Source organism: Nestor notabilis, unplaced genomic scaffold (assembly GCF_000696875.1).
Source record: "Nestor notabilis isolate BGI_N333 unplaced genomic scaffold, ASM69687v1 scaffold2344, whole genome shotgun sequence".
Lineage (NCBI taxonomy): Eukaryota > Metazoa > Chordata > Aves > Psittaciformes > Psittacidae > Nestor > Nestor notabilis.
The window spans coordinates 103,416-128,871 of record NW_009925902.1 but is presented as its reverse complement, the minus strand read 5'-3'; the positions used below and the strand labels follow the sequence as shown (position 1 = coordinate 128,871).

Genomic DNA, 25,456 nt, shown 5'->3' with positions numbered 1-25,456 from the left:
AAATAAACACATAAGTCTCATGCAGACTGCTTGGGCATTACCTAAAAACTCTTTCAGCCCATCTGTTTGATGCAGTTTCTGAGTTATTCGGCTTTACTTACTGCCAAAAAGAAATGAATAGTTTCTATACCAATCTAATGACTTTGTGCTGCACCCTTGCGTGGGCTGTAAGTAGCACCAGGGGTATGAAAGTGCTTTGCTGCTCATGCCTTCTTAAAACCTTAGTCCATACTTAAATGCCAGCCACCAGCACCCTGGGTTAGATTGGTATAGGGTGTAGATTATACCTTTCAGACAGGATTTAGGGTTATGGTTTAATTATGTGCTGCTTGGGCTCCAGGAAACATACCCACACCTGCAGCTACAACAGCTAGCTGTCGAGATTGTTTTCTCAGGTAGTTCTTATGATCTAATTCCTAATGTTGATGATTCTCTGAAATATTGAGCATTATGGTTCTCCTTCAAGTGTAGTCATGATTGGGGTTGCACAGTATGAATGCAGGTTGGCACAGGGCAGGTAATGTAATGCAGCTCTTCTAAAGTGCTCTTCATCAAACTTACCTGTGTCAGTATTACACAAGAATAGAGAACCTGTTCTTTTGCTGCTGGAAAGGAGAGGAGAAACTGCTGTTAAAAATGAGATAGGTAAAGGGAATGTAGCTTTCTCTACTTTTTGTTATTGTTAAAAGGAATATGTTGTGGGTTTTGCCTTCTAGTATCATAAAGGACTCCTGGAAGACTCTAAGCTTTTACAGGCAGATATGAATAATTTCTATATATTGATTTTCTGGCTCTGAGTTTATTTTCTTTAAATGTATTTCCTTCTCTATTTTTTATGACTTTTGGTTCTTTGGTGCTTGGTTAATTTGTTAGAAGACAAAAAAATGAAGAGAAAAGCTGCTATTTCCTTATCTTCCAGCTCAGAGATGGGTCACTCAGATAACTGGTTTTTTTCCACCAAGAAAGTGAAAATATGAATACTGGACCTCAACTGAATGCTGTAACATGCCTCTTTCACCTCTATTATTCATGTTTCTGGGTCCTTGGTGCTCATTAAATAATGGAGCTCAGCCTTCTCTTCAGCATGTTCTCCTGTATTTAAGTGTATCTGTCTACAGAGTTTACAGCCACTGTTTCCTTATAACAAACCCAAAACCCTCTTGCATGCAGAATTAGATGTAAAGCAAGAAACTCAAACAAACAAACATATTTTTTGGCATTCCCCTGAGGATATTGCAAACTGGCTTTAAGCTGCTGGAAATTAAATGCTGAATTACTTAGGTTTTTTTCTGCTCCTCTCTCTTCTTCAAGACCTTTTCTACTTTCATGACTGTCCCTTTAGTAAAAACTGGCATTTTTCAGCCAACCTTATTAATATTCATCTTTAAATTTTCTAAGGAGATGCTTCTTCAGATCATGAGCACAGTGGTAGGGCAGCAAATTGATCTTCAGCTCTAGAAGTAAGTAAAAGTAAGTTCAAGGTGTTGGGGCATTTAATATTCTTTCAGGAAAGGGTCTTTTTTAGGCTATAAGTAATCATCTGATCTATCTTTGTAAAAAGATATACTTAGCTTTTGGCTTTCAAACTTAAAAAGTAATTTACAACTTTAATAGTAAAATAGTCTGATCTAAGTGACCTGAGGTCTTTTCAGACCAGGGTGACAGTGATGAGAAGGTAAAAATAAGTTGCCACTGTTCAATTCTACTCAGAAAAAGACACTCTTCCCTTTAAAGATGTAAACTCTTTATTTTTTGACTTGACTTAGCCTGGTATTAAATAATTTACTTTAATTGCTGCATTTTTGTACATAGGGTATTATTGTGTGTAGCCTACTCTTGAAAGAGGCATCGAACAAACCTTAGACAAAATGATATTTTATATCAACATACTTTTAGTAGGAGGCTATGTAGATTGCACAGAAAGGATGAAATGGTGGTTAATTGCTATAGACTGGTGAGAATATTTGTATTTTAATAACAATTGCATTAAATTTTCGTGGTGGGAGGACTACATAGAAGGTGATAGAACACTGTAAACTTTGTGCTCGCACTCGGCTCAGGTGAAGCCATTCAATGCCATATACTTGAGAAGTGCCCTGTCTGGTGTACTTGCCCAAAGCTAATCCTGGCCCATGGAGAAGCAGGTAAGCTACTTCTGCTCTGTAATCACTTGAACGAAGGCTGTTGTGTGAGACTTTCTGCTCCATGCCACTCACTTTGTATTCCATGTCTCTACTACACACTCTTTCTGTGCTCAGCTCTTTCTGTGATTTCAGTTGGAAGGACAGCCAATGCAGCTAATGACTTTCTTTATATATGTGTATGGAAGAAGGTAACAGAAAGGAAGAGCAGATCTCAGCACGGTCTGTTCAGATCTTTCCCACCAAAATAAACTGAACACTATGAAATAATGAGGATTGAAGGGATAATGTAGCTTAACTATTAAAGGCGATTTAAAAGTTAAAGTTTGCTGGGCATAGAGATGAAAATATTACAACAGGACTTAAACACTTCTTTGAAACCAGATACTACAGGTCCATGCACAGAGAGGCTGCCACTGAGTAGCAAATGTTGCATTTCACATGCTGTTCTCTCCCACTGTAATTTGTTTGCTTATGCTGTCCTTAAGAATGTAAACCAATTCATCCATTTCTCACAATGGAATTTATGTGACATCTGCATGTCTAATCATAAAGACACTAATTTGGTATGAAACCATCCCACAGCCAGCTACTACTCACCTCCTGGGGGAAAAGACTGCACCAAAGCAAAGCAAGTATTTGAGAGCCTGTTTGGTCCACCCCTCACTGCAAGCTACAGAGCCTTTTCTGCATCTGAATATGTATCAATATATTTGCATATCTGCTAATTGGAAGGATTCCAGATTATATGGCTGTCATACACATTGCACCTACTTGTCTGTTTGTTTAGCAATGAAGAAAATCAGCTTCTAGTATGCCAGTAACTACCTTTTGTTGGTTTAAGTAATGGTCGTATATATTTTCCAGGTTATTTGGGTTTGCTTGTCCTTGTTTCAGATAGGGAACTGTGATGGTTTTTTTTCCAAACAGCTAAAAAATGTCTAGCTGTAGCCATGCCTAACACAAGATAGTAAATCCATTAGCTAATACGTGCATGTAATCATGCACTCTTAACTGTAAGACCACATTCCATGTTATTGGATACATATGCTTCAGCTGCTTGTTTCAGAAGTGTTAATAGTTAATAAATTTGACATATATGTTTCTGCTTAGTAATCACAGCTTGTTTAAATGTATTTTTTTCCCAGATTGTGCCATCAATGCATTGTTAAAGGCAGTAAAAGGTATCGCATTAGTGATGCCCCATTGCCTCTGGGCTCCTGCTGCTTTAGCTGCAGAAGCCTCTGATGGCCTCTCTCACCTCATCCACAATGAATAGCTGGACTTTGCAGCCTTCTAGCAACAGCAGATGTGATACCGGGCAGTGTGTGTTGATGCTTGTGGTGTTGGTCATCTCAGGAGTATGCTGTCATCAGCCATGCAACGGGCTTTTTGAGGGATACACACCAGTAAGACCATCCAGGCATTTCAGACTTAAAACTCCATTGTGCTGTGACCAGGTCACCTAACAAACAGTGTCATTACTGTCATGCTTCTGCCATCTTCCTGCATACATGAAGAAGTGTGTGTGTAGGGAGACACTTGTCTATATGTCCAATAGGTTCTCAGCATCACCCGAGCATCTTTCCAGCTTTGGTGTGCTCAGGTCCCAGGACAGATGGTCTGTGGATGGTTCTGGACTCTGTGGGTGAGATGGCTGCTTGCAATTACAGGGGTAGACTGGGTGCCTTGTGTGGATATTTCTGTCCTTGTAAGACTGCACAGATGGGTCACGTGTATGTTTAAACCCAAAGGTTACATTAAAGCTTTAAGTTTATACATGTGCTAAGCCTTACCTAAGCTGTTGGCATTAAATTCAGATGTTAGAATTTCCAATGTATATAATGCAAACTTTTTAGTAATTTAATTTCACCTTCCTTCACCACTTACAGTTTCATCTTATGATTTTCAGCAGTTATCAAAAACACTCTGAGACAGCATGATGACTTATTGTTCTAAAAATGGGAGTATTCAAACAAGTAAACTGAGATAATGTATGTTTCAAATTGAGATCCTCCCTCTTCCCCTCTATTTTAGATACAAAGCTATAGTTGACAGGAAGAAATTAGTGCTTTAAATATAAAATAGGTAAAATACATAAAAAGCATAATTTTGGCTGTAACTGCATTGCTGAGCTTAGGATAAATTGGCATCCTGCTGTTGTAGTGATTCTCCAAACATGAAGCCGTGTTGTTGCTGTTAGAGTTGCTTTAAGAATTGAAATGCTTTTTGTGAAACATTTAGTTGTGCTATTCAGCAACAAACTAAACTATGGTTTATTTTGGTTCATTTTGTTTATCAAGAAACCTGATTTTGGGGGAATATCTGGGAAACTGAAAAACAATTACACGTACTGAAATGAAATCCAAGTTTCTATCAATGCTTTTATTTTTGCTTAAAGAAACAAAAACTACAAGCAATGAGGAAACTAACCTATATAAGGTATTAGTTCCTTCTCCCTCTATTCCAACTGATATTTTAAAGTTGGTTTTATTACAGCATAGGTTAAACAACTGTATTCAGCAGTGCTACTGAGATGGTACAGATCAGATGTAATGATCCCACATAGTAAAGAGATGATTCCTTTTCCCCCCTGTTTTAGGGTAATCAAAGTCTATGGATTAAAATATGAATTTTTGATTCGAAAATTAAAGAACCCCAAACAATATTTTAGAAGTTAAATACAAAACAGTAGTAAATATGCAAAATACAGTTGATAAAGCAGAGCAACGAGGCAAAAGAAATAAGGATAATAATTGATTCTTAAAATGTAGTTTGTAATGCTTGGCTTCCCCCCACCCTCTGCATGTAGTTTATTGTTAGTCTAAACAGGACAGCTATGCAACATAGTGAGATGGTACCTTACACAGTGTAGTTGAATTAAATCACCAAAGCATCAAGAAGGGAATGACACTGGGAGGCCAGATACCTGCATTGGGATGTGCTAACCAGATTGTGCTGAGGAAAATGAGGTTAACAAAACTACAGTTCTATGATATACAGTACTTCTTCAGTAAGAGAACCTGGCCAAAGTGAATACGTCCTCTTTCAGCACAGATTTCTTGACAATTTCAAACCGCCATGTGAGAACTGAACTTACAGTACAACTGCTAGCACTGAGCGGGACTTTGGTTACAGACATGTTACACACCTGTGTGCAGATATCGAGCGTTTCACCATGTTCCAGAAGATTTTCTTTTTCTTTACCCTGATGTATTTAGTCAAAAGTTTGCTATAAACCATTGAGACCGAGTTGCTTCTTCCTTTGATTTATCCATGAGTATCAGCACTCCTTAAAGAACAGATCAAAACTAAAAACTCTACATAGGACCAATAGAGCAGAATTATTCAAGTTCAGTGAAATATTACAAAAAAAAGGCTTCCTTCTTAGGAAAGCTCAGCTATGGTAAAAATATCTACTACAGTGCACTGCACTGTAATAAATATTCAACATAAATTAATAATTTACAAGTACCTGAGCAAGTATACAGAGCACCATAGCACAGCACAGCACCAGAGGCAGTAGCTCAGAATTCTTAAAAATAATGCTGTTTTAAACATTAAAAATCCTAAGTATTGTCATAGAAATGAACTCCAGCTGGAGTTTAAAGATAGTGCAAACTTCTGTCTTCACTTATTAAAATAAAGGTATCAGATCTTCTAGTCATTTCATATCAGCAGTGTTGCTGGACCTGGGTACTTGTGATGGGTGCTTAGGAGCAGGTCTGTTGGAAAGAAAGAAAACAGCAAATTGTTATTTAAGCTTTTGTTGGTTCTTGGTGCCAGCATCATGCTTGAGGCATGGTAAAACCTCTTAGAGTCATCCAAGTTAACTTCAGACATGGAGCGTGGGACTCTAGTACTGGGAGGAGATCAGACATTGCTATATACACAAGTCTCATCAAGAAGCATAAATGTACCAGCAAACTTGATTCCTGTTTTAATTGCTGCCTGGCCAGTTGGATAAGCTAGCTCAATGTTTCAGGTGTTGTTCTTTAAACTCTTGATTTCTCTCTCTTCCTCTTCAAAAATCAGAGAACCCCAGAGTGGTTTGTGTTGGAAGGGACCTTAAGCTCATTCAGTTCCAACCCCTGCCACGGGCAGGGACACCTTCCACTAGAGCAGGTTGCTCCAAGCCCCTGTGTCCAACCTGGCCTTGAACACTGCCAGGGATGGGGCAGCCACAGCTTCTCTGGACAGACAGAAGCTTAATCAAAGTTCACCCTTGCAGTCTTTTTGTTAGAAGTATTAGGAAACTAACTTCATCCTATTCTTACTTTTTATGAGCCATTAAGTGTCTCAGTCACAGAATTCTTGATGCTTAAAATACTACTTTTATCTTCCTTGGAGTTCACTTTTTAGTTTTAGGAAACTGAAGAATATTGAGTGAGAAAATATCATGGACTTTGCCCATTAACATTGGGCACATTTATTTCATGTCCATTTTGCTTTTTTTCAGCCTCCTTTATTCTTTAAGAGTACAATTTGTGTGCTCTCTGAGTGTTTTGGGTATTATTTTCAGATGATATAAATTGACGTTCCATTGTGAAGTGTGTGAACAGAAAATTGCTTTTATTGGTGGTTGAACTTAGCAGCATTCAGTTCTCAGCCTAATGCTGTAGGTGGTCTGAGTCGGAAATCTGTTTTCTGTGAGAGCTTTGTTTCTCTTTAAATTGGTGTTTATTAACTCCTTTCTTTTGCAAGGAGTTGTATTTCTTGGGCAGGTTTTGGAAATGTACAGTCAGATGTTTACAGTCAAACCTTCATGTGCAGTATAAATTCTCATACTTCTGTGGAAATCAGTGCAATCGCGCTGATATTCTCCCAGTGAGAATCAGCCTGATATTGTGTGTTTTTATAACAAATAGGAAATGGTTGTTGTGTAGCTCTCAGCAACAGTTACAGTAGAGCATGTTACTCAAGACATTTTAGACCTGCCATTGAACAAAGTGCAATAAATGAAGGCATTTTACATAGAACTGACCTTGCAGGAGTAACGTGAGGCAGAGGTTTTGTGTGTCCAGGCACTGCTGTGCATGCGCTGTTGCAGCGCGCTTTGGTCAGAGGGTCTGCTGGTAGAGGCTTCCGAGGAGGGTTTGGTTTGTGGGTTTCCTATTATGAAACATAAGAGCATATTAATCTTTGGATTTGACATAGCATAATTAACATAGCAACAACTGAGAGAAATTGAAGGTAAGTTCAGAGTACCATAGGCTCCTAGACTAGTTTGGGTTGGAAGGGACTTTAAAGCTCATCTAGTTCCAACTCCTGCCACAGGCATGGACACCTTCCACTAGACCAAGTTGCTCGAGGGCCTGTGTCCAACCTGGCCTTTTGCAACATTGTAAAAGTAGTTATATAAAAGGATGGAAATACTAGAAATTATATTAAAATGCAAATTCAGATGACCACAAAACCAAACTGCTCAAGTCCGGTTTGAATTGGGAGCATCTGTGGAATGTTTTTAGCAATGCTGCTGTGCTTTCATTTGGTGGAATTAAATGATTCATTAATAAAGAACAGAAGTCATCTGCTGTCAGGCATGAGCTAATGTCTCTTCTGTGTGGTCCCTGAAACACTGCAAACATGGTAACACATTTATTTGTGGTCTTCATTATGAAGAACTGGGATAGATTAAGTGACTTGCTCAGGGCACACAAAAACTCTCCCATATATCAAAAATCTCACTTCAGATCCTTTTATTATTTGAACTGCATAGTCATGCCTTTTCTAAATTATTTTAATCTTTATTATTAGTTTGCCATAACTGTCATTAGTAAAGCTGACCAAAAAGAAACAAGAAGAGCTTAGAAGCATGATCTAGTTAAAGATCCTTTAAAAGATGTGATCAAAACAAGCAGATACATGAATTTCTCATGAATAAAATACAACTTTTCATTGTTTGTTTTGAGCATCCCTTTGTTGTCTTACTTTTTATGGCAAAGGTTTGCTCTTTCAAGAAGGAACTGCAGGTTGACTATCAGTAGGCATTTTGACAAGGAAGAAAATGTGGGAGCTTAAGTAAACCTCATATATAGTAATTTCAAATTTAACACAAACTACATTTTAGAGCTGTATATAATGTCCCTTTTCTTTTTCACTCTTGGCAGAACATGTACTAGTTCTTGAGTGAGTGAGAAATTGCAACATGAAAGAAGTTTCTTATTTTAACCTATTGTTATGATCAAATCTCATATTCAACATAAAAATCAGTCTGAGTGTCATCCAGTTTTATAACTCACACTATAAACCAAGGTAAAGATATCTTGCTGTAAGAAGATTGTCTGTGAGCTCTGTCTTTGGGGGTCAAAATAATTCCAAATATTCCTGAAATAATCAAGCCTACGAACTGATGAAATAAACAGCATGTTTGTAAATACTCCATGTGGCTTCATCCAGTAGGGATAGCCCAGTGAAAGTCAGAGTTTAATGGAATACTAGCAAAAGAAGCTCTTCAACACACGATCATCTCCTACAGTACAGAACTAGAACCTTAAAACTCTTAAGAGGAGAATTCTTACCATCAAGATTTCTTAACCAAAGTTTACTTTGTGCACTAGATTTCTTACGCTACAAAATCACTCCAGAACAAGTTAGATCACAGCAGGAACTGACCCTTTTTACATAACTAAATTACCTCTGCAGTAAAATATAAATTTAAGTTGCTTCTGTAATAATTTTGTTAAAAGTCATAATGTTCATTACATTCTATGTATATGCATCATCACATCGAGTGTGACAGCAGTTGTAAAACAAAGTGGTAGTGAACACACAAACATCAGTGTTATAAAGACAGCAACCAAAACCTTCCTTCCCCTGACTTCTTTCACAGAAGTGGCCTTTTTCCTCAAGCCCTTTTGCATGATTAATCTCATGAATCAGTCTCATCACATGAGTATTCAGCTGTTTGTTTGCTTGATCAGTCCCTATTTGTTTGTTATTGTATGATTTGTATGTACTCTTCAATTGGCAGAACGTTCAGGTACCATAATTGGGAAGAGGGATGGATCCAGGCTCAGCAGTTTAGAGAAACAAAGGTCTGAAGAGCTTAAGATCTGATAGAGATGAATGAACAAAAAGAGAGGAGAACTGTCCTTGTTTATGTGTGTTTATCAATAGTGTCCTACATCTAAGCACCACTTGTAACACCTGATAGTAGCTTGATTGACCCTGTCCTACAGGTGGAATCCTACCAGTTGCACTTTCCCCCTCTTTTTGCAGGGGAAGCTGGCTGAAATGGCTAATCCAGATGTGCTGATCTAGAACAGTTCTTCAGCAGCAGAGGGAGCATCCTCTCACAGCTGAGCATTAAGATCATCTTTGATGCCCAAGCCAAACTAATTCTTTAGGCCCCCTTATTCCAGAAGACTCATCCACGAGAGGAAGTATGTTGAAACATCAATCGTATTATAAATGAAACTCTGATTTCTTCTTTTGTTGTTCCCCAGAGCTTGTAAAAATGACTTTATACTCTTAAGGAGGAAGCAGCAAAGTGGCTTGAAAGAAAGGCTAATGTGGCAAGCTCGTAAGAAAGGATAAAAGAAAGAAAAAGAGTGGAGAGGAAATTCAGATGAAAATGGAGATAGAGATGGTGTAATGGCTGAGATGAAGCAAAATGGAGGAGCACTTCATAGGAAAGAGATGCCAGCACTGGAAAATGGTACTAGGAAAACAAACATCCTTAGAAGCAGAGGAAAATAGAATTGAAGAAATAAAGCCCCTCCCTCAAACTCATATTACAGGATGATCTTTCTGTGCCACAGAAGAATTCAAATTGATACAGGTTTGTATGTTAAAATGTGTGGAAACTTGCTGTAGCCTCTGGTGTCCTGGCAAGACTATAACACAGTTCATAGCATCACCATGGCTGTGCTTCCATGCTTCATCTCTCTCTCCCTCCTCCCAACCCATTTTTTCCCCTACAGAGCTTCAGCTCTTCAATACAAAGAGTTTATGGATGGATTTCTTTGTCCAGGTTTATATCAACAACTCAGCATTTAATGCATTCACTCTGCCTGCATTTGAGGAAGGATTGTTCTAAATATTACCATGATCTTTTTTTACAGCTCTGCTAGGCAGAAAAACCTAATTCTCCTCTTGAGCAGCTATGAAGAAGCAACTGGAAGAAGGCTCTTGCCTGAGATGCACTGGGCAAGAAGAGGTATCTCCCTCAACCTATTTAGACGGGACCTTAATTTGTGTTAGCCCTCTGTGTCTACAGCCAGCTTGAGGCGAGGTATTCACAGGAATAACTGTGGCAGAGTGAGCAGAAGGTGAGCCCAGCTGTTTTACTAAGGGCAAAAGTAAAAGCACAAAGCTGCATTTCCTGTAATAAGGATGACCTGTAAAATATGGGATATATTTTGGTAATAAGATGATGACAGCATCAGAGGCAGCAACTGAATACCAACAAAACCAAGTGGAAGTGATCAAATGAGAATGCATGGACCGAACCCTTGGTTAGCATAAACTTGCACCGTTTCCTTGATTTCAGTGGTGCTGTGCTGATTTATGCTGACTGTGAATCTGCCCCATTAATTAAGTTTGCCTTGTAAGAGCATCTGAAATAAGAAAAAGCTGCTTACTAGTCAAAAGATTATTAAATATTAAACTTGGCAACAGATAATTTGTGTTTAATTTGGGTTATTTTTGTTGTGGTGGTTTTTTAATATTTACATCAGAAAGGAAATTTTATAGCAATATTTATAGCAAAATAACAATCCATTCATTGCTGTCTCAACTGGCACTAGAGAGGAAGAGTTGTCTTAGAGTCTGCTTAGTATGTTGTGCCTTATCTATCCACTGCTCTAAGCCCAGAGGCAGTGGGAATGTAGCTTGTGCTTCAATATATTTTTCTCAGAAGGGAGAAGCAGAAGGAAGCAGCTGCGAAGCCATAGAAACAGTGAATGGTTTCAGATCCTCTTCGTCAACACTGTACTGCAGTACTGAGCATCTGGATGATATTATGAATGTAGCAATGATTTTTAAAGTGCTTCCTCTTGATGACCTGATGGATGCACTTCCAAGAGAGTGCTGAAGCAATACATTAACTAGTATCTACATAAACTAGCCCCAAAACTATTCTCAAGTTAATCTACTTGTTCCAGGCTTTGAGGGAGCAAAAATCTTCAGAAGGAAAGATTTCCTTCCCATACAGTGTTTTCTGGGGTATAAAAAGTAGCTGTTTCTCACAATCTTGAACTGAGGTTATGGACATAATTTTGGAAGAAGCCACTCTGGCTTATTCAGTAGGTTGCCTTAAGTTAATCCTGTTTGTCCTACTTCTATTACACGCAGCAACTGAAAACACCATGTTTTGCTTGATGGAGTAACTGCCACAATTCATTTAAGCTGCCAAGCTGAAAAGCTTTTTGGCAGTTTCAGATCTGTCAGTTTTGGTGATGACAGTACCAGAGATTGGTCTTCTACCTTGCACTTTATGTGGGGTTTGAAGGGGAGGGCGCTTAGGAACACGAATTGCAGTCATGCATTGGGCTGCTTTGATGTGCGATGACAGGCTGGGGCAGATACAGACACACCATCAGAATGAAAAATGGTTACTTTGCTTGGAAGACGTCTTCTCCATCTGTCTTCTGCTAGTGGGAGACAGTGTAAACTTATAAGTTGCTAGATAAGAGGGAATGGGAGAAATTTCTTCTTCTAAAGACAAAAGCAACACAAACCAATACTCCTTCATTTTTCCTATAAAATTGATTTTAGAAAGAATCAGTATTTCCTATTCCCCTGAAAAAGAAAATAAGTGACTAGCAAGATGAAAAAGGGAAGAAGAAAAAGCTTGAATACTTTGAAAGCAATTAAACTGTCTGCACTTGCAGAAGTTGGGTCTAACCTGAATGATTCATGTTCAGATTTAGACAAAATGATCCATAGCTCCACTTTTTCTGCTGTCATAATACGTAAGCACACTGCCTTGGCAGCTCAGCACTGTCTCATCCTTTTTTCTTCCTGTGTTATTTTTACAACTGCTTTTCAAAGCACTGCACTTCAGCAACTGATTCTCATAGTTGTATCTTCCTATAAATCACTGTGGAAGTGTCTCAGAGAAGCTCACAAGTTTGCTGCAGGAAGAAGGTTCTCTGTCCTTGGACATCCTCACTAGGTTTAGATAGGCACAGTCACTCAAGGCACAGCTATGTGAGTACTGAATTGCAGTATGTGCATCCAAACCAATGTGATACTCATTTAAGATAGCTTGGTGATAAAGGTATTCACTTCATTTTAATCTTGTGCTATATCCAGAACAGCACAACGTCTATGGAACAGAAATAGCTGGGTGCCTGATTCCTTTGCTTAGACACAGTCACGCTACAAATGCAACCAAAAGAGAGAAACGAGTGATGAGAAAAGGGACAATTTAACACAGAGAATTGCGCAGACAACTTCATCTACCCTGAATATCACCTTCAAGTGCAGCTCATTACAAAAAAAAGGGGTTACCAGCTCTGTTAAAACATTGCAATGAAAGGTACATCTACATGAAGTAGTGTGGGTAATTACAAGCCTGCCTTTCACATCTGTGCTCTGGGGAAATAACCTCAATTTGGCAGAACAGAGGCACATCAAGCTAATACATCTTTTGCTCTTGCAGAAGACATCTGCAACTTGACTTCCTAAACTATATCACTGTATTCAGCCCCTTGCTAATAAACTGTACAGTTTTGCCACCGCTTGGGCAGCTGACAAGATGAACCTTTTTGCCTGTGATGTGGAGTTTGTTTATGCTGTTGTGTCTTTTGAGTGGTGAAGGAAGAGTTCAGGATCCTACATTTTAGGATCATGGCCTCAGCTGGAATAAACCGGTATATCCACACCACATTTCTAAACTTGTACAAAGTATAAAGGAAATACTGTGGGAAAAGGCAATGTGAAAGATGAGAAAACACCTCATTCCCCTTCACCACATGCAGATACTCACACACTAGATATTCGATAGAAGAGAAACTTAAAGGAAATAAATGGTTACCTGGGTGAACCTCAGTGAAGGGTTAGCTGGCAAGGGTCTTTCAGGCACAGCTTGGTGACATGGTGGCTGGGGAAGGGGTGGCAGGACTCGCTGCGGTGTTTTTAATGGTGGCAAATCATGTGTCTTCACAGGGTTACTAATGTCAATGATCTGATATGGCAGCGGTCTTCTTGGACCATCTCTCTATAAATAAACACCAAACCAAAGCCATAAACTCCAAGAGCTGCCATAAGCATTGCTACTTGCAATTCTGTTATTTGCTTTTCTCTTGTATTCTGCTTTCATCTACCTTCAAGACCTCTGCAACCAGAGAAGCAACTAACAGCTTCGAGTCCTACTCAAGCACGAATCCTTTGCCTTTCAGATGTAGTGCTATGGTGTAAGATGTCTGACTCTATCGTGGAGACTAAACTAATCTATTTTGCACTTGACATTTCCACCTGTCTAAAGCTTGATATTTTAAATAAATATAATAAATTTACTATGTAATAAAAGTATTTCGAAGCCTACATCTTCTTTCTCTTTACATACTATTAGTTCTACATGATATTAAGATCACATAATAATTGTGTTATATAATATTTAAATGAGATCCTATATATATGTATTCTTTTTAAAATATTAGAGACTCACTTTTTGCATGTTTGTATTTTGTGGCTTCATGATGAGATTTTTACTGAGAGATGCGGTCTGAACATGATGATTAGGCTCAGATGAACTGGAAGGTCTTGCTGGACTCACAGACCTGCAACACAAACATATATTTATGGAAGACAACATTCTGCTTTATCACGTTTCTTTTAAACTGGAGCCTCTTTTCAGAATGAGATTTTTGCAAGGGCTTCCTGACTTTTTATAGTAAACAAGGAAAGTAAAAATTGTCAAGTGCTCCTGCAAGAATAAAAATAAATATTGATTTTTCAGAAACCAGTAGTCTGTTAAATTAGCTTCTGCAATCTGTGGAAATACAGCTTTGTAACACCCAAGAGACTATTCTAATGAATCTAGCATTTAAACAGTAATGACCTCAAATATGGAAGTTTCAGCTCACTCGACTGAGTTTAGATAAAAGGCCATGTGGTGTAATGAAACTATTTCAAGCAAATGAAAATGAAGGCAATGCTTCCTTCACTTCGTCATTTTTTATCACAAAAGAAAAGAGATATGTGGCCAAACCAAAACCAACTTTATTTACTGACATCAATAAAGTTAAACTAAACCAGGAAAACCACTGTTGTTAACACTTGGCGAATATTTTTCTGAGGATTGTCTCTAACATATTCACACTGTTCTGTGGTGAATGTCACGATGAGAGCACCCGTGGTTACAGCTACTTCCTATGACTGTCTATTAGAGCATAATTAGGGAAAATGATCATACCTTAGTTTCTCTATTGTTGTCTTTTTACTTGTAAACAACCATCTCATGAAAGTCTTCCTTTTGACGTACATGATTGATCCAGCAAGGATAAGGCACAGAATGGTTATCAGCACTCCTATGGTTAAACTCTTATTATCTGCAACAAAACACATGGAGTTAACTTCTATCAAGAGCCGTCTTCACTGAAATGTGCTCTATGTAGGGAGCAGGACATTGCTGCCTGGCCTGGGTTTCTAACTGCAAAGCAGGTGAAGTGAATAAACTACGAATTAAAGGCTAATAAACTGTTATTTCTTTTAGACTGATAAGCTTCAGTTTTGGCCTGGTTTAAAGTTATTTCTTTAACATTGGGGAAAAATTGGTTATCATGTTACATTTTAGGTTCCTTCCAACTGAACTCTTCTATTCTAGTTAAATATTTGGACCCAAATGTGAACATCTCCATGTCCTCTCTCTGCACCTATGTTCAGGTCCTACTTAGGTTGTCACCTGCAAATGGGTCCATAAGGAGTGCAGGCTGTCAGCCTCATCCAGACACCCACAGGGCAATAGCTGTAGCAATGCTGACTGGTGCCTTCCTCATGGGTTGCCTGCTGCCAGGGTGGGAGGGAGGCCAAGGCTGAGAGGGAGCAAAAAAAGGACAGAAATGCCTAGATCATGGTTTGGTCAAGCGCAGACTTTTACATATTCTATCCTTAAACATAGGCAGTAACACTAGCTCTGTTATAAACAGATTTTAAGGGTCCTATTCTGCTTTAACACTGGGCAAACAGTCTGAACTCTGGACTACTGTGGTCCAGCTCAGATGGCTATTAAGTCGAATCTGGACGCAAGCCGAAGGAAAGCCTTTAGCAGGGGTGTTGTGTGCTCACAGAGGGATGCTCTGCTTAGCAAGAGGCTGCAGCCTTCTGTACTTGCTCCAGTTTTCAGAGTGCTTAAAGCTGCTTTAAGTACCTTGCTGGGACCTAAGTGAGGCACAATAGTGAGATGAACCCTGACTAGATGACTTGCAGCTGAAAGAAAACCTTATTTTTAGGAAGAAGTAAGCAGCAGCTCCAATCATTATGGCTATGTGATATGATCGCTGCCTGGAGGAGAGGATGTGATTCTTCAGGACTGCTGACCTAAAAAATGCACTCTCCCACAGTAGGAGAAACATCTTTAATCTTTGCTCTGGTAACCTATCATCACTGTCTCAGTCTTATCCTGATTGATTTTCAGCCAGCTGGCTCTCATCTACTTGCCTAAGCTCACTCAGATGCTGGTGAACAGTCAGCAACACTGACTGAACAAAACTACACATGGGGCGTGATGGAGCATGGAGTGTAGTGCTTTTACCTTGTAGCACTGCAGAATAATAAATCCCTCACCATCTCTAAAAGATTAATAAAATTTATAAGCTAAGATTATGAAATTTAAATTAATTAATGTGTCTACCTAACTATTAAATATTTAAGGCTGCTTTGTAAGAAAAATACAGAGCATCAAACACACAGATTTATTCTAAGTCAGCTAGGTGAAGTCCAAGTGTCAGCTATTGAAAATTGGTTCCTTTAGGAATCATAGAATAGTTTGTGTTGGAAAGGAACTTAAAGCTCATCCAGCTCCAACCCCTGCCACGGGCAGGGACACCTTCCACTAGAGCAGGTTGCTCCAAGCCCCTGTGTCCAAGCTGGCCAGGGATGGGGCAGCCACAGCTCGTCTGGGCAACACGTGCCAGCGGCTCCGCACACTCCCAGCACCCTCACAGGGAAGAGCTTCTGCCCAAGAGCTCATCTCAATCTCCCCTCTGGCAGGTTCAAGCCATTCCCCTTGTCCTGTTCCTACAGGCCCTTGTCCAAAGCCCCTCTCCAGGTCTCCTGGAGCCCCTTTAGGCACTGGAGCTGCTCTAAGGTGTCCCCTTGAGGAGCCTTCTCTTCTCCAGCTGCCCCAGCCCAGCTCTCTCAGCCTGGCTCCAGAGCAGAGCTGCTCCAGCCCTCGCAGCAGCTCCATGTTGGTTTATTCCCAGTATTCCCAGTATTATTGAATGTAGCACTGACACCAGAGAAACATGGTTTAACTACCCCAGTATATTAAACTACTTTTAAAACGATTTCCTGTTAAATTGAAGTGTTCACTTCCCAAATACAAACCACAAGAATTATCAAAGATGTCCTATATTTGTCTTCTTCAGTTAGTATCGTCTATGCAGCACAACATTATAATACATATTGTAGCTCCCAAGGTACTCAGCTTTCAGGTAAGCTGAAAAAGGACTATAATGCTTTAGAGCAAATCTCAAAAGAAAACATTAACACACCCGTAATCTCACTTGTTCAGTGCCTGAGCACGGTTTCTTTGCTATCTTACTGACTGGTAGGTATTTAAAAAGATTTTTCAACAGTGAAATTATAATGTGAAGCTTTGTCATGGAAATGGCCCTGATGTCATAAATCCAGAATTACAATTCACTGCAGGATTTGGCATGTAGAGAATACAATCCATTTTGGTTTTGGATAGTATTATTCATATGAAAACGTGCAGATCATTTTCCAGCGAGTTTTAGTTTATAGATGTGTATGTGAGTACATACAGGACTGCTTGTCCTGTCACATACTCAGACATAAATCAGGACCATCTCCGTGGAAGTCACTAAAGTTACAGTACTCTGGAGGAAAACTGGCACGTGATGATTATCAAATCCTATAAAATTCACAATGTGTAGAAGCTAATTCTTTCGGAGGTTGGTCAAAGGTGAAGTAAGATACTATAGCCAGTGTTCTGCAGACTGAACAAGGGCAAATTGAAATGCTAATTATAGAAAATGCACATGCACAGCTCCTACTACTATCATATGTGAGGGCAACTTCTGGTAAACGTGTGGAAGCTATCTATAAAATGGAGTTTTAATCTGATATAGTCAGAAATCTGCTATTTCCCACAATACAAAAGATCCTCCTTGGAAGAACAATAAAATACATTTCTGATTGTTGAGATATGCATTTATAATCATTGTAATATCCACTCTTCATTAGGCACATAACTATAGGAATAGGTTGTGTGCACAATAAGGTATTTCTATCCTGATGCACTCAGTGGAGAACACTGGAGCTTGGCATATCTCAAGGTGAATCCAAGAGTACTGCAATGTTCATCTACCATGGCAACAGGATTAGCTCAAGTGTGGGAGTTAGCTCCTCACCCTCAGCTTAAATCAATACTGTTTCCTACTTATTGCAGTCAGATTCTAAACCTGACCATGTATCTTAAAAAAAAAAAAAGGCAAAGAAAGAAAGAAAGGTAAAGAAAGACAACGAGAAAAGAACCTGCCAGGACCATTGTGCCTTTTGTTATGCAAGAAAATTCACGCCCTCAGTCTGCCTTGGTTTTGCTACACTAAATTTTCAAGTTGGTGCCAATGTGTTTGGATGAAGCCATTTGATTTACTGCCTTATTTCCCAATCTTGCAAGCTCATAGCTTACAAGCCAACACTTTGTATTTCCACTCTTTATCGTGGAAACAGCAGGTAAAGCATGAATTACTACTGACCTGCTTGCCTAATGGGTCCACTGTCCACGCTGCCACCAAACCCTGGCTTGTCACAGAAAGGGGGGGCCCAGTCAGCCTCGCAGTGACAGTTCTTTTTGTTGTTGCAGACCTGCAAAAGAAGACAGATGGCTTAACATACATCTGAGAGCAGCACAGGCTGACAAGGCCTCCTAATCAGATAGTGACACATCTGAAAGAAGTAAAACTTACAGAAGAGATGTACTGGTGTCTGCTTATTAGCACAACTAAGATGGCAGAGAGCAACTCTGAGGGTACACCATGGAGTAAGAGGGATCCTAAAAAAGCACTATTTATTTGGCAGGTAATCGTTTGCATTGCACCGTCTGACAACTTCAGTAATATAAGGATAATGACACACATCTTAAGTCTTATTCTCTTGCTTTGCCTCCAGCAGCAGCACTATCTGCTTTCTAACTTCTGTTCCTTCTGCCTTCACAGGAACAAGAGTCTCTCTATGCTGTTAAGGCTTTGTCAGCCCGCTTGAACACTCCTATTCATCGAGGGCTTGCTTTAGGCTGCATAGTGATTTTGCCACTGCTCAGATCCCCCAGCTCTAAGATGTTCTTCCAGTTGCTGGAAGAACATGTGAAACCGGAATCAGGGCTGAGGAAACCCTCCCTTTGCAACCACACCTGTACTGTCTATAAAGAAACAGCCCTCAGTGTTCTGGTGGGTTTAATCAGAGTAAAGGAACAACTAGCAAGACCTGATTTACTAAGTGCTCCCTGCTGAATAAGAGAACTCCAAAGGGCTGGAGTCCATCATTAACGTCAGCCTGCTCCCACTGCATGGAGCAAAAGGATCTGGAAGACTCATGGCTTTTCCCTCAGGAGGTCCCACAGTTCAAAACACCCATCAAAAGGGGTGCTTTTTGTTTCTACTACCCAAATAGTGGCTATAACTTATACAGAGGCTAAAGCTCTGTGCTGTATCGACAGAATACCTGAACTGAACGGGTCCAAAAGTTTTGTTGCAGAGCACAGAGATGGCACAGTCACATGTAGATGCTCAAATTGATTTTTAAATAAAGATTTGGGGCTTAAGGCTAGTTGTCAATATGGTCCTTAATTCTGGGCTAACACTGACCATCACTGATCTACCAGCACCATGGAGAAACCACACAATAGGTTAATAAATGAGTTTCTCTGTAAGACACTGGTTAGTTCATAGGAGTATGAAAATATGCATTTTTCTGGCAAGGTCAGCTGGCAGGCTTTCAGAGACACTATACTGCCTGTGTCTGCAGAGTATTAAAAGATCATTCACGTAGCTTAGACCAGCTATGGTCATATAAAATGAAAAAAGAGATTTACTTTTCAAAGACAGCATGATAATGAAAAATATAATTTGTTAAACATTATTTTTTAAATTAAAGCACTACAGGAGTTCCCATCTGCAATTCCACAAAGTCATCTTCTGCTACTCAGGAGTCACCAGAGGTTCTCCATTGTAATGACATAAAGATACCAGTCTAAGCTGATGCTCATTCTAGCACAATGGTAACATGCAGCACCATCAACACTGCTCGATTTTTCAGATGAGGGATGATACAATAATAGATATCAAAGATGTTCTGTGTTAAAAATAATAGGCAAATCAAAATCCCTTCTCAGGAGAGGACAGAGGGTTTCCTGTGGCTCTTGCAATGTGGGTGCCACAGCTTTCCACAGAAACAAAGAGATCATCAGCTAATCCCGGTTAGTAAGACACAGCTTGACATAATTAACATTTTCATAACATAAACTAGGTTTGAAAATGCTTTAATATTATTAACTGATATCATCAAGTTTTTCATCCTGCACTTTCACATCATGAAGCTCATCGATATGGTTTTGCAACCTGCTCTAGTCAAGGTGTACCTGCCCATGGTAGGGGGTTGGAACTGGATGAGCTTTAAAGTCCCTTCCAAGACAAACCAGTCTGGGATTCTACTTTATTTTAATACTTCTGTAAATGCTTTTTCATTTGACTCCCAGTTCAAATGCATATTTTAACTTCTCTGTATCCAGATAGAAACTGCATTTTTTGCAATGTTAATGGGAATTCTTCATAAAGGAAATGTTAGACCTAAAATTGCTTTAAGATGACAAAATTCCTATTTATGACAGATTGTTAATTAAGAACAAGATAATGACAATCTGATAAATATTTCTTTGTTAAATAAAAATAATTTAATTGCTTGTATTTTCTATAAGGGACACTGAAAATGGAAATACATAATAAAGTAGTACTGCAGTGACTTTGATACATTACAATCAATCATAGACCCCACAGCTACTATGCAAAATGACTTCTTGTCCAGTGTTTATTGACTGATTGTAAAAAAAAGTGTTCCTATGAGGCTTACTCCACGTCCATGGCACTTTGTGGCACACTTATGTACACCAAAAACACTTGTATTCTGGCACCGGCGATTAAGGCAAATCTGCAAGATAAGAGAAAAGAAGTTTTAATAGGGACAGAACTGCTGGTGCTCACAAAGCATCATGTCCCTCTCTGTATATCTGCTCATCCATCAACGGTTCTTTCAGCAGCTAAAGATTTCCTAACACACATGCTGCATTGACAATGTTATATTGACAAAAACATAAGGACACCAGAATTAGGTGTCATCTTCTGCTGCTTTTGTAAGTCATTTAGATCCAAATCTGTGGAAGCTGAATCCTGCTCTCGATGGGCATCCAGGCCAGTACAGACTTTCAGACATAGTTCACATTTGGTGGACATGCTGAGCTTGTGTAAATAAACATTCACAGTGTCACTGAAGTGGAACTAGTGGTGAGCTGCTGGGTTTGGGGATTTTTTAAAGCCCATTAAATAACCAGGCAATTTGCATTTTTCCAGGACTAGGAATGCACTGAGCAGGCTTCCTCCATGGACCTCATCTGGCTGCACCCATGTCTTGACAGCAGCAGAAGATTCCTCATGATTTTGGACTTGATGATCTTAAAGGTCTTTTCCAACCTACTTGATTCTATGATTCAAGGAAAGGTTTAGGTCCCCTCCTGGTGTAAATTAGCAAAGTTCTGTTTATATCAATAGTACAATAGTTTGTCACGCTAGTGCAGACCCAGGACAGCCTGAATATTCAGTTGAGGTCATTGGGCCTACAAGGATGCTGGGGAGGGACTCTTCATTAGGGACTCTAGTGGTAGGACAAGGGATAATGGCTTTAAACTTAAACAGGGGAACTTTAGGTTAGATATAAGGAAGTTCTTCACAGTGAGGGTGCTGAGGCACTGGAATGGGTTGCCCAAGGAAGTTGTGAATGCTCCAACCCTGGGGGTGTTCAAGGCCAGGCTGGACAGAGCCTTGGGTGACATAGTTTAGTGCGAGGTGTCCCTGCTCATGGCAGGGGGGTTGGAAGTGGATGATCTTAAGGTCCTTTCCAACCCTAACTATTCTATGATTCTATGATTTTATGATATATGTGGGCTCATCATTGTTCTTTCACGAAACTGAAAGATTTTTTTGGTATTAAACATAAACCAACCATATTTAAAGTGTAATAATAATCTTATAGGAAACTAAAGTAAAGAAGTAACGAATGCAAAGTAATAAACTTAGTTTTGTTTTCCAGTTATTAGGGGTAAACTTTACTCTGCCAATATAGCTGAAAATTGAGTTAAAGCAAGATTAGTGGCATCTAATAATACCATCAAACAATCAAATGACTGATGAAGATGTCAGCAACGAGATGTTACCCTACACAAAACTGAAAAAAGAAGATATTAGGACTGGAATAACTGATAGCAGGCTATACTGACACACATACACACACAGCCCCCACCCCCACCCCCCCAGAAAAAAGGGAGGGGGAAAAGCATTGCACAATTTTGCTCATGTTTAAATGCAGTTCAGTTCAGTAGTACTAAAAGTCAGTCACAATAATTAGCATTAAGCAGGGAATAGTGTTGAAGGAGACGACAGGGATGCTTAATCAGGGCACTTATCCCCTGGGGAGAAGGGAAAATGGAAAGGAAATTAGAGTGAATTGGCATCAACATGCACGCATGTAGAGAATATGGTCTGATTACAGCAGCATTCTCAATTCAAATATTCATAGTGCAGTAGCACACAGAATTTTGATCACATTAAAATGGCTGCGTTTCAAATTGGGTATCTTCAGCTTAGAAAACTCAAGAATATTTAAATTCATATTCTTAATCCATAATACAAATGCACTAATGTCCTCCAAGTAAAACATACAATTTCATAAGTATTAGCCTGTGTATTCTATAGAGTGTATGTGTATGATTAGATAGATTAGAAAGATTAAATACTCATTAGTAAAACATAATCGGGTGCTTTCCCAGCATTGAATTTTCTTTGAAAAGACATTTTAGAACAGATTGACTTAGCAATGTTGTGAGGGTTGTTTTCCTGTAGCAGAACTGTGGTTTCACTAGGGATGTATTTTAAACCTGTACCCAGTGCACTGTGATAATCCAACGTAATTCAAAAGCATTCAGAAATTCAAAGGCTCACTTGAATTTACCACAAATTATCAAAGCAATTTTTCTTTCTTTCTGCAAGTTATCCACAAAGGGTATGGAAACCTTCTTCATTTCAACTGTTCTTGGGCTCCTTTCCAACCTTCTCTCCCTATAAACTCATGGCTGTCTCCCATCTTTCTCCATTCCTTTTCTCACAAAAGAAGAACTAAGAGACAGCCATATGAAATTTGGATTACATTCACATTGGATAATTCACAAAGTTTGTAAAATATGATTACAAAAATCACCATTGGTAGCTGAACGTCAATGGGTTCACTTTTTTTTCTAATAGTGCATACAAAGACAGCTTTTCCTGCAGGAAAATAAAAGGCAGAAGAGCCACAATCAACAGATATAACACATTTTGAGACCTAAAGTGAAGTCAATGTCAATTTTGCAATGCCATAGACTGGAAAGTGAATACATTGAATGCCTCAGAAATTCATTAATAAACCTGCAGCGTGTTTTGCTGTACTTATTTTGCAGAAAACCTTTACCCTACTTGGGCAGATACTTGGGACTGTCCTCAAAAAGACAGTTTTAAACTTAAGCAACTTGCACTGCAACTGCAAAACTGTAATCCAGAGCAGTGGTCAGAAGAAGGAGAGAGTAAAATGGTGAGTCAGTGTGAGCATGAGGAATTCTTTTGTGGTAAAAAAGAAAATCCCAAAGCAAACCCCAGTCAGTTTAATACAAAGAACTTGGCAGCATGAGGGTGGTGATGTTCTCCTGGCTTGGAGTATTTCAGAATCTTACTTTTCCATCTTCACATTTGGTTCCTGACAGCACAAGAGCAGGATCGGGCATATCATCACCCAAATACACATGGGTACCACGGCACAGAATCTTGCCACCTTCCTGAAGTGGGATATTAGTTTCTATAGAAACAGCATTGGTACCAATTACAGGTCGATTTGCTCCTCCTTGACACTGGATTTTTCCACATTTAGCATCTCTGAGGGAGATAAATGAAACCAAAAATTACTTAAATAATTTTATATGTTTTATCCCTCTCCCACCACCCTTGAATCTGTTCTTGTGCTTGTAGGAAGAGACCCTACCTGGGTTCACATTTGGCAAAGGAGCTCTTGGAATCTTTGCCACAGTTGCCATAAGGATCACCGGCAGAATTGACTCTCTCAAAGCAGATCCCAGGAGCAGGTTTCGCACCTGAAACAAAATCTAATCAGAACTTTCATCTCATACAAGGTGTTGTTAATAATTTTCTTTGAGCTCCACTGATGCTTTAGGGGAAGGTGGGATGTGATCTGCATATTGATGAAGCACAACAAAACAGTTGTGCTGGATCAGCATGCTAATTGGAGAGCCTGGATGTGTGGGTTTTCCACTTTGTTTGTCTCTCTTGGCAATGCTGAGCAACAGAAAATGCAGAACTCTTTCTCTTTCAGAATGTCTCCAGATAATATCCCTCCTGTGAATCCTCCTAGGACACAAAAACTTTTAGCAAATGCCAAATCCGGTTTGGTGAAGAAAGACACAGGCCAGCTGGTAAGTTAACTCCCTTCCTTTTACAGGAGTCCACGTGGTTCTAAGTGACACCCACAAGAGCTGAAGCCAAAGAACATCTCAAGAAAGGCCTTTTACAGTGCAATTCAGAACAAGAAACCACAAAAAATCGAGTTGCAAACTGGAGTGTTATGTGTCTGTATAAATGTGACCACATTACATGACAAAGAGCATAAGATGCTGTTAGCTCAAGCTAATGTACTGGGGAGAGGAAGGGAAACCATCCCCACCTTGATCCTCAGTAAATCCACTCCTGAAAGACTGACTTGAAAGAAAGGTAGTTTCTACCATGGTGATAGAAGTAGGAATCTGGGAAGACAGGCAGCATCTGGTTGTTATCTACTGTAGCCTTTTATGATGGAGACATATCCTAATGGCAAAGGAACTTCCCTGGTGGGAGTATACTGGAAATGTTTGCGCAGACAGATTACTCATCCCTGCATTATAGAAGTCAAAAGGTACTGTTAGAACATCTATTCTAATGTCTTATACAGACAATCTCCTGTCCTTTTTTCTCCAGATTATAACCAACAATTTAATATCTTGTAGGGGAAGACACATGCATTCATCTGAAATGTCTAAGAGGTGGAGGATCTACTTCCTCAGTTGCAACAATTAATTAGTCCAGGTATTAGAATTTAATCGGCTTGTTCTATTGTGAAGTGTGGCTTTTATTTGCGGCCAATAATTACAGCTCTTTGCAAGATTAAGAGGCCCTTTGCTAGGGTCCTTTACTACCCCATATTTTCTTTCCATGAAGATTACAAATCACATAATCAAGCTGTTATTTCAACTACTCCAATAGGCAGACTTGCTTTGAGGACCCAAGATGGGAAGGAGATACACCAGCTAAAACTCTGAACAGATACTCGCTAGATACAATTCTGTACGTTTGATAGATCAGCCAAACTAGAACATAAAGAACTGGCAGCAAATGATGTGATAGCCTTAAGGCTGAGAATATACCATTTCTACAGTGTTCCCTGTTCCCTGATCTTTATCAGAGACTGACTATCTGAGTTAATGTTACGTTTTTCCAAATGTATTAAGCCACTTCCAAGTGTGCATCTGTCTGACTGAGGGTAAAACACATTATTTATTTAAACCATCCTGAAGATTTCATTTGAAAGCCTTCAAAGAGTAAGGGTTTTTTTAAAAAGGGGTCAAATTCCTGGGGAAGAAAATGCAAATATGATTGTAAAAGTCCCAGATTGTGTGGATTTTTTCACTAATAACTCAGAGATTAAAGCCTCAATTAATTATCTGCATTTCACAGTCAGAAGCTTGACTAATACTATATACTGCTGAACAGCAATCTAATGCTATTAAGGACAAAATATTACAACTTGAAGAGGCTTAAGATGGCACCCTCTTTCCC

General features: G+C 39.3%; 1 protein-coding gene across 1 annotated transcript in view; it reads right to left on the bottom strand.

The window, feature by feature from the left end:
- Nucleotides 1-4,507: 4,507 nt before the first annotated feature.
- ADAM12 (ADAM metallopeptidase domain 12) overlaps nt 4,508-25,456 on the bottom strand; it is a gene marked incomplete at its 5' end in the record, with an annotated part of 82,313 nt that continues 61,364 nt past the window's right edge. Inside the window, 9 exons of the mRNA XM_010013259.1 lie at nt 4,508-5,866; nt 7,126-7,253; nt 13,126-13,308; nt 13,759-13,870; nt 14,506-14,641; nt 18,035-18,143; nt 20,403-20,480; nt 23,308-23,506; nt 23,613-23,721. Coding sequence (XP_010011561.1) covers nt 5,806-5,866; nt 7,126-7,253; nt 13,126-13,308; nt 13,759-13,870; nt 14,506-14,641; nt 18,035-18,143; nt 20,403-20,480; nt 23,308-23,506; nt 23,613-23,721 — 1,115 coding nt within the window. The remainder of the gene's footprint in view (nt 5,867-7,125; nt 7,254-13,125; nt 13,309-13,758; nt 13,871-14,505; nt 14,642-18,034; nt 18,144-20,402; nt 20,481-23,307; nt 23,507-23,612; nt 23,722-25,456) is intronic.